Source organism: Primulina tabacum, chromosome 8 (genome assembly GCF_025594145.1).
Source record: "Primulina tabacum isolate GXHZ01 chromosome 8, ASM2559414v2, whole genome shotgun sequence".
NCBI classification, from domain to species: domain Eukaryota; kingdom Viridiplantae; phylum Streptophyta; class Magnoliopsida; order Lamiales; family Gesneriaceae; genus Primulina; species Primulina tabacum.
In genome coordinates this window covers 3,843,341-3,857,600 of record NC_134557.1, presented here as the reverse complement: position 1 = coordinate 3,857,600, position 14,260 = coordinate 3,843,341, and the positions used below count along the sequence as shown (strand labels likewise).

Below are 14,260 nucleotides of genomic sequence, written 5' to 3'. Positions count from 1 at the left end.
TTCATTCAATTCAAACCGTACTCGAAATCGTCTACCAAAAATACCTTTTTTAGGATTTTTGAATGTTAATGTTAAATAAAGTTTAGTAATAATTATAATATTATTGTTTTTTAAAATAATTATAAATATTCTTAAAATAATTTGATAGATAGTTAAATATTTATAATTATAATTTACATTTATTAAAATTAATTTAAATATATTTATTAGAAATATATTTGAAAATATTACGGTAATCATTAAACAAAATAAATTAGAATTTAATAAATATTTATTTTCATAAAAGAATTAATTAACAAGATTAGAAATTTATAAAAATTTAATTTAAGATAGATTTGCATTACAATTTATTTTCTTTAAAATAATCGAAAATAATAAAAATATATGAAATTAATTTATAAAAAAATATAATAAAAATTTAAATATTATATTAATTTATCATTATCACTATTTAAGAAAGGGATATTTAATCATACAAATAACATAAATAGTGAGGGCTTTCAATCATAATCAAAGGCCTCTATGCTAAATTAAAAATTAACCAAACATGAGATAAATGACGATTATTTAATAATCATTCTCTTATCATGACTATCAAACATAGGTTAGGTGAATGTCAACTCAATGATAGATAGAGAGACGAACACGTACGATTAATAAATATTATATCAAAATTGTTATATGTTAGTCACGTAGCATTAAAAAAATGCAAGAATGATTGTTCCTTTGTATCCCACAAACATACAAATTGTTCACGTTTTATATGAGAGACATTAAATTCCACTTGTGGCTTTGAATTTCATCTGACTCAGCTCCACGATGGAAATTTTCTTTATTATATTTATATTTAATGCCAACTACTTAGTTTCTTGTCGCCTTCACAATATTCAAAAGTCCACTAATTAAGCTTAACTTTTTGTTTAATTCTCTTTTGTGTTTCCAATTTGTTTTTGTTCCAAAAAAAAATGATTTGGTGGTTAAATTAATAACATACCCCTTTTCCAAATGGAGAGAAAAAGTGCATTATTAAATAAGAAGAAAGGAAAATGTCACCATTTTTTTAAAAAATTAATCATATATTATTATTCTCCTAAATTCGCCGGCCACAAAATTTGGATAAGACGATATTAAATGCTGATTTTATATTCATGCTTATCATCGTGGCTTGGCACGATATATTTCAAAATTTTAATTTCATATAAACATATATATGTATATATATATATATATATATATATATTGCAAAATATATATTCTTTCATATTCCCAATTGGATGTATTTTATTTACACCATTTACAACATTGTTATTTCCGTAAATAAAGAATTTTTGTTGTTCAATATCCTAGGTACTTTTGTCCTATCCAGCCGTAGCAAATGTTTTCATATTAACTACGATTTTGATTTGATATTAGGTTCAATTCATGGTCATTTATTAGAAAAGTAAGCCTGTTATGCGACAGTCTCACGAATCTTTATTTGTGATATGGTTCAACGTTACTGATATCCACAATAAAAAGTAATATTCTTAGCATAAAAAGTAATATTTTTTCATAGATGACCAAAATAAGATATTTGTCTCACAAAATACGACATGTGAGACCGTCTCACACAAATTTTTACCTTATTAGAATATGTAAGAAACCGAGCTTTTGGAAATGGCGACGGATGTCAAGGGTTTTTTGTCCTAATGATGGGTGAAGCACTGAAGCTCCAAGACTTCAATGGTCTTAGAAATGAATCCAAAAATGTTTGGTTAATAATTAGATAAATCTGGTCATCGTCATTGTATCAAACAAGGAATATAACAACCAATAATTATCATGCTTGATATGAAATGTTATTACAAAACATTATTAGATAAATAATTTAGGTATTAAATGTCGTATTTTAAAAAGGAAATAGAAAAATATAGGCATTAAACGAAACGAAAGAGTGTGACTTTATTTATTTTCCTTTTTCAACGTTAGCCAACTGGAGTACTGATTTTAGAATTTTTTCTCAACTTTTATTGCACGTCACTTTGGACCCATTCAGTTCTACTTGCATATGAGAGCGTGGCAGCACCTTCTCATGTTCTCACCTGAGAAACGATTGCGCACGCTCCCACATTGCGCGTGACATTATGACCCACGTCATACTATACTGGATAAGAACATTTCCACTTCCATGTCAGCATTCCAAACACAAACTGATTCCGCCCCTCTGCGGTTCACTCCGATTTTCTCCATATATTTTCGATTTAAATAAATAAATATTTTAACGTCGTTTGTCTGAATTGGACAATTCTCAAAGTAAAATGTACAGTTAATATACGTTGACGAATAAAATCATTTACATTTTTTTTTCCCGTAAAAGAGGTTTCGAATAATTTAAATTTTATTTTTCAAGACTTTTCATCTAAATTTTATTACCCAATAATTCCTCATGTAATGCTTAGCATGATTATTTGATATTGTCCTTTAAGGTGGACATTGTAAATCATTATTTTTCGGGTTTTGAATTTGTTTTCCTTTCAAAAAAAAAGTTTGGCTAGATGTTTTAATATCTGAATTATGTTAAATTGGGTGGAGTTGTTCTAGTAACTCTGTTGAATCTGCACTTGAGTTCGATTTATACTGAATTTGAGTATCATAGCTAATTGGAAATTGATTATATTTTACTTGGACTTTATTAATTATTGTATTCTTATTGAATTTTAGCTATTAATTTTTCTAAAAAATTTATGTCATTTAAGCTATTAATTTTTTTCTTTATTTTAATAACAATCGAATAATTATGGCTGTTTTAGGCCTATGGGGTCAGGCTCGATGGCAGCCTTTGGTGCACGTATTTAGAAAAAAGGAAAGAAATGAAAGGATCAAACTTGGGAACTGGAAGAAACCGTAGTGAGTTGATTCCATGTAAATAATATATAAAAGCTCAGTTCTTTTCTTGATCCCTTTCTCATTTCTCTCTGGAAGACCAATTCTTGAAATTCTTCCATCAATCCGAATCTAAAGAAATGGGCGCCAATTCGTCTGCTTTATCGGGTGAGGAAAACGGGCCGGGGCCACTACGGAGGACCGAATTGGAGGACATCCCGGAGTCATGCATGGCCCTGATCCTGTGCTACTTGGACCTCCCGGAGATCATCAAGCTGGCCGGACTGAATCGGGCTTTCCGGGCGGCGTCCTCAGCTGACTTTATATGGGACCAAAAATTGCCATCCACATACCCCTTTATTCTCAGCAAATTGACGCCTGATCAAGGAAAGAGTAAGATGGATATTTACATCAGACTATGCAGGCCGAATCCCATTGATGGTGGCACGAAGGTGGGTGATTTCTTGTGGACTAAGTTTCTTGAGGGGTTTTGGGATGTGAATCGGTACTAACTTGTGTTTTTTTGTGAAATCAGGAAGTTTGGGTTGACAGGAAAACAGGAGGGGTCTGTTTGGCGATTTCTTCGAAAGCAATGGCGATTACCGGGATTGATGATCGGCGGTATTGGAATCACATCCCGACTGATGAGTCTAGGTGGGTTTTTCCTGTTAAGTGTGTATGATAGCATGGAACTTTACTCAAGAATAATCCGATTTCTTTTTTCCCAAATATTTGGTTCTAGGAAATGGATTAATTCTTCCATATGGGGGGTGTCTTCTTTAACTAATTTCTTTAATTTCTCTTAATGTAGATTTCAAACTTTTGCCTACTTACAACAGATGTGGTGGCTGCAAGTAGATGGAGACCTCGAGTTCAAACTTCCAGCCGGAACTTACAGCATGTTCTTCCGACTCCAACTTGGAAGAATATGCAAGAGATTGGGCCGTCGAGTATGTAATTCTGATAATGTGCATGGATGGAACAAAAAACCTGCACATTTTCAGTTGACAACACATGATGGGCAGCGTGCTGAATCCCGGTGGATATTGGATAACATAGGAAACTGGTTACATTACCACATTGGTGATTTTTTTGTGAAGGATCACGATTCATTGACAAAGATCAAATTTTCTTTGACTCAGATCGATTGTACTCACACAAAAGGGGGCCTGTGTGTAGATTCTGTTTTGATATGTCCCGTTAGTTTAGGAAAACAGATGTTTTCTGTTGATGGTCAATTGTGCAAAATGTTTTAGTGTACAGATTATAAGAACCGATTATTTATCGAGTTGTAACGATGCAAGGCCGATCCTTATTGCTACAGCAACCAAAATACATGTTTTCATTGTTTTGACCGCGTAAACATTGACGCTGGACAATCTGGGTAATTATTGCTTTCCGGCAATATCATTCAAGGACTCGCTTTTTGAGGAGCAGAATTTGTATATGAGTAATACGAGGATCTTATTTACATAAATTACATACACATCCCTAAATTTTGTTTCAACTCACAACTTTTCATCGAAATTCATAATTAACCGTCTTTTTTGCTAGAAAATGTGAAGATTATTGTTGAGCAGCACTTTTTATCGCACAAGCACCATCTTCAGTAACTACTTGGAGTGCAACCTCTTGTTTTTGCAGTATTGGAACGAGTTTAGAGTTGCTTCGCTTCAGGGCACTGCGAAATGCATGAATTCTTGAGTTGGCATTAGCCTTAAAACCCGACACCTTCTGAAGCAAAACTCCCTTCTTATGTAGATCAACGAGTTCTGAAACTAGCAGGCATGCCAATGTAACAAAACCTGAGAAAATAAAAAGCACCGCAAAGGTTTTCACTGTGACTGTAGTTGGGGAGCCAGGGCTTCTATCTGGAACCAAACATGTTGCATTACTAATCCACTGTTTCTCAATCTCTTGAATGGCGTTGTTTTCGGTCAACATAACTATGGCACGCGAGACATCAGAAACTAAGGGGGAACCTCTGGGAAATGCCTGCACATGACAAATAAAAACAAGATGTGAACAATATGTTGATGCAAACTGTAAACGTAGCTTCTTGAGTCGACAGATGCTTACAAAAGCGAAACCTTCGGTTCGATAAGTTGGCTCAATTGTCATGTATTTGCCACAGGTTTTCGACAACAAGAGCCTAATGTGGGGCACAACATCACAATATGCTGAGATGCTTCCATTTTCACTTCCCAATGTTAAATTAGCTTCACAGGCTTCTATAGAACTATAATTCCGTATATTTGATTCGAGGAATCCTAAATTTTTCAGGAAACCAAACAAAAACGATCCTTCTTGGCACCCAACATGGTATCCCTTCTCCATAAGTTGATTCACATCTGGCACAGTAGGTCGAAGACTCTGTACTACGAGTGTTGATGATAAGCTGGCAGTAAGAGTTGAGTTCAGCAGGCATGCGACAGAAGACCATGCCACCAAAATTAGACAAAGCAAATTGGCATCGAGTCCTTGACCTACATTCGAAATAAAGCCATCATCAGATGAAAGACGCGAGAATTAAGACAAAAGTGCAATGCTAGAAAAGAGGGAAATATATGTTTTCACCAGGAAAACATGGGAAATAGCAAATCATGCCAGGATGCTGCCCAGGTGGTTCCCTGGCATTAGAGAGGATCCTTCTTCCAAGAATCCAAACAGCTAGAGCACCAGCAAGATAGAAGACAGCAGCAGTCATCCACAGTTGTTTACTCAGGAGGGTAAAAATGGTAAATTCGTTATTCGCGTCTTCATAAGCAATAGGGACTATACAGCTCACACCTCCTTCAGCATATGGCATGGTGAAGTCTGCGTTTATGGATCTTTCATATGTAACAGTAATATCTCCCATCGCAGCATCAAATTGCTCCTAAATATGAACCCGCCAAAAAAAGGAGAAACAAACCGCGAGCACGTCAATTTTAATTCTCCTTAGGAAACTCAAAGTTTAAAACAAATATCACCTGCTTAGATACTTGATACACGAGATCATTATAATTCCCGGCTGCTGAACCATTTGCATTGAAAAATCGGTAGGGGACATATTCGAGAATTATAGCATATGGTAACGCGGCCATGACAGACTCAAACACGTGTTTATGGTATCCCCTAACTTGCACTGCATCAGTTGTAGGATTAAACTCCAGTTTCAAGAATTCGTTAAAACCTGGTTTTAGTGGTACCCCGACTCGCAGGTGTTTACCACTTACTGGCATTTGCCATCCTTTCGGAGCAACCGTTAAATCCCCTGGCCATATGATACTCCTGAACTTTACTTTTGAAGAAAAGTTAGAATTGGTTTTATTCAAGTTTCCTTTCGTATGATTTTCAACATAAGGTCTCCAGGTGGCCACCTGTCTCTCATGATTTCCATCAAAATTAACTATCTGATACGATGTCTGCTCCAACTGTCCCTTTACGAGCTTAAATTCTCCAGCAAGACCAGTAAACCTTGTTTCTAACAATACTTCGCGAAGTTTAGGACCCGTGTCTGAACTGTCTACAGCAAAAGGATTAGCATAATTGCCACTGTTTTTGTTCTTAACCAGATTTGGTTTAATGCTTCCAACGCTTTCCGCTGCCATAGCAAGAGCCCACAAAGTATCATACGCCCAAAGCCCAAATATACTCGTCTCAGTTACTTTCAAATCCGAATTTTCCCCAAACGTCCTGATCCATCTACCAGAAAAAGATCGCAGTTCTTTAGACTTGGGGACTAAAGGTTTAACCCCAAGAAACCCTTGCATGGATTCAACAATTTCGGAATCCATCATATGAAATAATTCTGTTAGCCCACTCGTGACAATCCAAGCATATCCAGCACTGATCATTCCTAATTCTCTCAACTTTAGAAACAGCCTTGTTCCAAGAAACTGAGACGCGTGCACCACAAACACTCGAGTCTGCATACCCATCATTTTGTACAGTTCTTGGCTTATGAAATCATCAGACGCTGATTTCGGAATCACGCTTCGATACGAAATTCGAGCATGGACATCGTTCAAGGCATTCGACAGATAAGGGACGATGCCATTACCATAATCCGTGTCTTCATTAATAACGACAACTTGGTTCCATTTGAAGGCCTCAATGATCGAAGCAATAGCCTGGACTTGATAAGCATCGCTTTGTGATGTCTGAACCAAAAAAGGAGCTCGAGGAACAAGAGAAGGACTCGTAGCAGAAAAAGAAATAATGGGCACACGAGCTCTATCTCCGAGATTCATCACAAAGTTGACCTGTGCCGAGTTTTGTGGACCAATAACGGCATCCACTCTAACATGTTGCAGAAGATCAAGAGCTGAGAAGGGTTCGCATAAAGGTACAAAGCACATTAGTTAGACCGTTCTAAATGTGTGAACGTATTTAAAAGTTAAAACCATATATATATATATATACTAGGTAGGTGCACGTGCGATGCACGTGGAGATATATGTTTCAATAATTGTGCAATAAATATTATAGAGTAAGCAATTCATTGACAAAAGTTTTCGAACTAAGCAATAGAGAGATAAATCTATATAATAATAAGGTATCGTGTCTATATAAGATATAGTACGATAATAATTTTCAGTTAAGGTTGCAAACAACAAAACAAAGGATTACACAATGTACTATGATCGTAGCAAACAACCTACGCAAAGCAATAGGCATGTGAAAACTTGCTGCCTCATTTAAACACTCAAAATTACTCTTATCACTTTCTAATAGCCCCCTACATTGTGCTGCTTCCTTGAAAGTAAAACAAAATATTCCACGAACAGTGAGCAAATCAGAGTAGGACTTAGGGCCTCGAACATGAAGAAGTAATAAACGATGATAATACCTCTAACCTTCTGCCGGATTTGCCGAGTTAACACGTCCGATAACCTGTCTTTGTTTCCTTGGTTTCCAAGTTCTAGTTGGTCGATCCCAAACAAAATGCTCTGGGAATTCAGAATATAATAACTTTGTTGCTTCCACAATGTGCGAACAAGTCTTAAAAAATTCAGTCAACATAGTTTTGGAGACACATTCGGATGCCAACACATTGCCCAAGTTCTGGTAATTTGAGAAGGTGATCATGTGCTTGTCCAGTAAATGTAGATGCAAATTGATAACTGCATGAGAGATTTCATTCAGATCAAATTCAAAAATGCGTCACACTGATTCTGGAGCAGACACCCATCGAGCATCCTGAAATGCTCGTATTTCATCTACAAATGGGTTAGAACTATGTGGTGATAAATGAACACTTATTTTGTCATGGCCCTTGTAAATATATTTGTATAAATATTTTACAGCCGTTAGCCCAGAACAAATTTCAACATTGATATGACAATCATAGCGATAGAGTAGATAAGGATTATAAGGAACAACCCATTGAGAATTCATTGTACAATTCCGAACCTCAACAGAGCGACCATCGTTTTTCCTCCTGTACATATATAGGGTAACCATCATATCGTTGAACAGAATGTTCTAAAAAAGGGCGAGGATAATGGTTTTTGCATTTTCCATTAACCATAAATGGACATTTTAAATTTAACGTGCCACAAGGTCCATGCATCATATGTCGGGAGACCAAACCAAACAATCGAGGAAAAACATCTTTATCTGGAAGCTCAGCAACAACGTAAGAGTCGAACCTTTCAGGCGAGTTAATCTTATAATTAGATTGCAGGATAATAATCATATGACAATAAGGTAGACCTTGTTTCTGGAACTCGATAACATAAACATAAGCAACAACATGGCCAAATATATAGACTTTTTTAAGAATCTGATCCATTAGATCAAGTAATTTTGCACGAAACACTCGAGAGACCAAATCTGGACGATCACGAGCAAGTTGACCTTCAAATAAATTTTCTCGAATCTCTTTCCAATCCGGATTGCAAGTCATCGTAATAAACAAGTCAGGTTTTCCAAATTTCTGAACCAATGCAATTGCATCAAGATATCGACGTCGCATATCTCTTTGACCTCCTATGAAAGATGCTGGTAAAACAACACGTTGCTCGACCTCACTCCCACGTGATTCACCATTGGCTACACTGTCAACCACACCCCGGTACAAGTCCGACCTTATCTCACTTTGGTGCCTTTTGTAGTAATCTAATCTCATTGTTTCTAGTTTAATGTACATATCAACAACAAATTGCTGCAATAATCGACCACCATACAAGATTAACGAAGTGTTGCTACCATGAATTTGCAACCTGTAACAATAGTACTTCCTACAAGAAATCATCCTACCATTTTTTTCACGAACAACTGCATGAAACAAATAAAATACACACAAATTAGTTGCATGACAAAAATATAAATATATGCAGCCGACCATTATCTTGTTTGTTTGGGGGAAATTGCAAGAAATAATTACTAAAATTGAGTATGAGGTAAAAGATTAAAAACGCACCACGACTTTCATCAGTAATAATACGATCGAAGAAATTAACATCTGCAAGTGGTAGCACACTCTCATGCACGTCAACATGTACCTTCAGAATATTCTGCTGCCACCCATTGTCCCCATACGGAAAAAAAACGGATTTTGCAAGGAATCATAATAACCATAATAATGTTGTATTTGATGGGTTTGACCATCACGACCACAAGCAACTATGTCCCTGTTCTGTGGAATGTTAGCATCATCATTGCCTTCGACCCAAATAGCCGCAACTTGATCAGCGGATGGGCTGTCATAACATATCTGGTCAACGGGAACATTTTTGGAAATATGCAATCTTAAGTTTATGATTGAAGAATATTGATTTATCGTCTTTAGAAGTTGTGCATAAGGGCTTACTTTCATTATGTCCATCAGCAAAACCATGAGTTCTCTGTCAACATAAATGTCTGGGAAAACGGACATCCTATTTTTCAACTCATTATCGTTGTCCCAAAAATAAAGTTGGAAATACCTTGCACCATCCGAATTAGGTATAAGTGGTGGCAATGAATGGAAAATCTAGCCAGGCGCACGAAATGTGTATACCCCAAGTTGAAGAGAAGCCAATTCCTTGTCAAGCCTAACCCCAAATGAAGTGAAAGAAAAAACATTGTTGTACAATCGTACTTTACGGCGGAATAAAATAGCCAAGGGAGACGATGGGTCCTTGAATAATTCCAGCAATGCAATCTGAGTAATAGGATATACCAATCTAATCTTACCACATGCGCAACAAGAAGATGGAGCTTCACAAAGGAATCTATGTGCGCCACAAAATTGACATGAAGGAACCATTGGCAAGACACTGATACCAGCAATATCTCCTTCATTGTCTGAATTTTAAAAAAAAATGCAATTGGGGAAAAAAAACCCAAGTATTTCAGGTGCGAAAAAATGAACATAGAAAAACCGAGAAAAAAAATCCAAGTAAAATAAATGCACAATGAAAACAACAACATATTACTTACAAATAGGAGAACACGCCAGAGGAACGGACACAATATGTGATGTATGATGGAATTATATCATTGAACGACAGCAGCACATGCGATAAAAAAATATAAACAGATCAAAGGGGGAAAAACAATCCAATCGATGCAAATAAACATGGTGAAAATAACAAAGCAGCTAACCGTTGGAAGTAGATAAATCGGCACCACCAACACACAGAAATTGAGCAGCGCCGCTGCCAAATTAAAATGATTACATGAAACTCTTTAAGATAACACACATAGCTAAGAGGGAAAATAACGTTAGGAGAACACATAGAAAATACAGGAACTCGGAAGATGCAAAGGGGCATCAACAAAGCAAGCAGGAGAGAAATGAAGAGAGCGAAACACATACCCTGAGACAAATCCCGAGATGGCAGCCGGCCGTCTACCCTGCGCCATGAAAATTAGAAGAAGTAAAACCAAAATAACAGAGAGAAATTGAGGATCACAGCGACATAAACAAATTGCAGGCGATAGAAATCGGTGAGTTTACTGGAAGGTGGATGAAATAACCCATCAACAGTAATGACCATGGTGAAGCAGTAATAGGAAATGAAGAAACTTAGGAATAAAATAAATAAGAAGGAAATAAATGGGCCCATATATCTATCAAATGGTAGTAAGCAGCGAAAAAATTAATCTTCCATGAAGCCAAATTGCAAAATCTAGAAATATAAGGGTACATAGGGGAAAACACAATTGAAAGTGACATATATGTATATTAAATGTTAGAAATCTTTTATCATATTTCAATATCTATATAATATATGATTTTATTATTTCGTATTTAAAAATAAACTTGTTAAAAAATTTGCTAAGAAATGTAAATAAATAATTTTTCTAACATAAAATTTAAAAAAGAAATAGGAATGTGTATAAATGTCCAAATCCATTTAAGATGGAAAATGAATTACAAAAAGTTTTTAAAAAAACCTATTAATTTAATTTGCTAACTTAAATTAACAAAAAAATTTAAATAAATAATTTTTTTGGCATAAAAGTTAGGGAAGAAAGAGGAATGTGTATTAATGTCCAAATTCATTTAAGATGGACAATGAATTACAAAAAAAAAAACCTTTAAGATAACCTATTAATTTATTTGCTAACTTATATTAAATAAATGAACAAGAACATATAAGGAAATTCACAAATGAAAGTGGTATATTTATATGTATGTTAGATATAATCGTGATATAAGATCCAAGAAACCAATCCACTGTATTTCAAAATTCAAGATTTTTACTGCGATGGCTGAAACTTACCTGCAGCAGCAGCATCAACGACACTTTCATTTGAGTCTTTGAAATGGAGAACCAGCCTAGTCTTAAAGTCTTTGTGAACCGAATAAAAATCGGTAAGAGCCATGGATATGCAGCTCTCACCTATACGCCCCACGGTAGAATTCAAATCAAGAATGACACCAACGTGAAAATCAACTGTGCTGCTGTTGCTGGAACTTTGTGCAGCGCGAAGAGGAAGTATGAGAAGACTTATAATGAACAATTTAAGCAACAAGGAATCCATTCATGAAAAACAATTTTGCCACTAAACCTCGGGAATTAAGCAACTACTAATTGTATTTATAAGATAAATCCCACAAAAAAAAAGGTTGCTACTTTTCAGGAACTGAATAAGATAGATCATAGAAGGGATGTAACAAAATATTTTGGAAGTAGGACATGATATATAGTTGTCTTTAGCCGTAGTTCATAACCAAGGCAGACTTGGGTGATTTCCAACTTAATTTTATGTATCGATTCATACAAAAGAGTTTTAAGGGAAAATAATTTAACAATTTTGCTCACCCATATTATTACATCTCAATTTCATTCATGTATCTTTCAATTTTCGATAATTTTAATATTTTTCATGACACCAATGCTTCAATGGTGTCCACATCAGCATCGCATCATAAAATGACTAAAAAAATACCCCAAAAAACGAAGATTTGACCGAAGTAAAAATCGACAACATGAATAACAAAAGAAAATTCAAAATACAAACATACCATACCAAAAAAAAAAAACAGTTTTCTCTCTTTTTAAAATATCTACAAATAGTATAACATGAAATTTTCCCTTTTTGTCCCTTTTTTTCTTTCTCAGAATTCATTCTTCTTCTCAAATTATATTTTACCATTTCAAACAGGGAAAAAAAATTAGAATTCCGATTGATGAAATTTTAAACTAGCTACCTATGTCACGTCCACGACTTATAAATTTATTTAACCAGCCAAGGGGGATTGATTCAACTATGTTGGACATCCATTTTAATTTGATATTATCTGCTTCGATCCCACGGCATATAAAAGCAAATTATTAAATTTGGCTCGGCCTGTATAATGCACTATTTAAATAAAATTAAGAAAAATCAAACGTTGAATACGCGTAAATTATTTATATTTTTTTAATAGAGAAAACAATGGATAAAAACCTAGCTCCTAAGATAGGAAATATTACGGAAAATAATTTTATAAGTTGGTTTATTTAGTTTTCTAGGTCGTCGGAGTATGATTTAAGTAGAGTTTAATAAGTGGTTTCTTTTACTTTAAATTTTTTTTAGAAAGAATTCTGACTTGGCAGGTGGCAAGATAAAACATCTCACCGGATGATTTTTTCTCCCTAAAATATTCGTCTATATTTTGATTTGTAATACCTCATGACCTCGAGTATTTGACTCTGACAAAAACTTGTGTGAGACGATCTCACGGATCGTATTTTGTAAGACAGATCTCTTATTTAGGTCATCTATGAAAAAATATTACTTTTTATTGTGAATATCGGTAGAGTTGACCCGTCTCACATATAAAGATTCGTGAGACCGTCTCACAAGAGACATACTCTTGACTCCTATAACAATTGAGTTAAACTATTTATAAAACTAACTTGAATACAAATACAAAGTAATTGTTATGTTACAGAAGTCTGTTGTGCATTCGTTCTTATACGGACCTGAACCCAAAGCATGACAAGACGAACATATTTTGCTTGAATATTTGTGAAAATAATTTTAAAATAATCTCAATTGTTGTTATTAATGTGAAAAGTAAATAAACTGAAAGTATAGATGACATTATTCATTTAAATAATTTAGCTATAATTTTTTTTTTACTTTAATGACCATCTCTTAATTTGTTTATTATTTACTATTTATAAATTTTTGGTTTATTCAAAATATTTATGTAAATATATACATATACATACAAAATGTATAATTAGATTGAGTAAATATATAAATTAAGATAATCATATAGATATAAAATAAACTCAAATATTAGATTATTTAAAACTCATATAAATAATAAATCTATGTACAAAAATATAGACAATGAATAAAATTCCAAAAATACACAATTATATATATATATATATATATATATATATATATATACACACACACATATATTAAGGTTAGTCAAAGTCAACCCTAACCCTAGTCAAACTAGGCCCCAAGTTGAGAAAATGACTTCGACGGCAATTAAGATATCAATTAATCAAATCAAAATATTTTAAAAGATAAGAAACTTCTGAGAAATTGGGATTGGCAGCAGCATATCACAATTGCAAGAATAATCCCTTTCCAATTATCTATTATATATTAAATGTGAACTGTGTCATTAATTCTGGTGTCTCATGTGACCGCCACTTTTAAATTATTTTTGGATTGCTTCTCTTAAATTGAAGTCACTCACTAATTCTATAATGAATAAGTACGGGTCAATCTCACCACTATTCACAATAAAAAGTAATACTCTTAGCATAAAAATAATATTTTTTCATAGATGACCCAAATAAGAGATCAATCTCATAAAATACGACCTGTGAGACTGTTTTACATAAGTTTTTGTTTTTTATAATTATGATATTATTTCGATTTTAATATAAATCAAATTAATTAAAAAACGACGATAAAACATGACCGTCACTTTGAAACTTATCGATTCTGCTCCATCACAAGAAAT

General features: G+C 34.2%; 3 protein-coding genes across 4 annotated transcripts; 1 reads left to right on the top strand and 2 right to left on the bottom strand.

Annotated features, from left to right (window-relative positions):
* The first annotated feature begins 2,771 nt into the window (after nucleotides 1-2,771).
* Nucleotides 2,772-4,390, top strand: LOC142553079 (F-box protein PP2-A13-like). The gene is made up of 3 exons (XM_075663075.1): nucleotides 2,772-3,314; nucleotides 3,398-3,516; nucleotides 3,674-4,390. Exons 1-3 carry the CDS (start codon nucleotides 3,003-3,005, stop codon nucleotides 4,116-4,118), a joined length of 876 nt encoding a protein of 291 aa, XP_075519190.1. The 5' UTR covers nucleotides 2,772-3,002; the 3' UTR covers nucleotides 4,119-4,390.
* Nucleotides 4,391-4,421: 31 nt separating this feature from the next.
* Nucleotides 4,422-12,061, bottom strand: LOC142553078 (glutamate receptor 2.8-like). The gene is made up of 5 exons (XM_075663074.1): nucleotides 11,562-12,061; nucleotides 5,835-7,171; nucleotides 5,440-5,740; nucleotides 4,942-5,348; nucleotides 4,422-4,857 (listed from the first exon to the last, which is right to left on the bottom strand). The coding sequence occupies exons 1-5, from the start codon at nucleotides 11,821-11,823 to the stop codon at nucleotides 4,429-4,431; spliced, it is 2,736 nt and encodes a 911-aa protein (XP_075519189.1). The 5' UTR covers nucleotides 11,824-12,061; the 3' UTR covers nucleotides 4,422-4,428.
* LOC142553080 (uncharacterized) lies at nucleotides 9,683-10,844 on the bottom strand. Of its 2 annotated transcripts, XM_075663076.1 has the most exons (3): nucleotides 10,652-10,844; nucleotides 10,438-10,490; nucleotides 9,683-10,137 (listed from the first exon to the last, which is right to left on the bottom strand). In XM_075663076.1, the coding sequence occupies exons 1-3, from the start codon at nucleotides 10,696-10,698 to the stop codon at nucleotides 9,824-9,826; spliced, it is 414 nt and encodes a 137-aa protein (XP_075519191.1). In that variant the 5' UTR covers nucleotides 10,699-10,844; the 3' UTR covers nucleotides 9,683-9,823. The 2 variants fall into 2 exon arrangements, 1 of the variants encoding a protein (XP_075519191.1); XR_012821899.1 differs by lacking the exons at nucleotides 10,438-10,490; nucleotides 10,652-10,844 and adding an exon at nucleotides 10,273-10,431.
* Nucleotides 12,062-14,260: the final 2,199 nt, after the last annotated feature.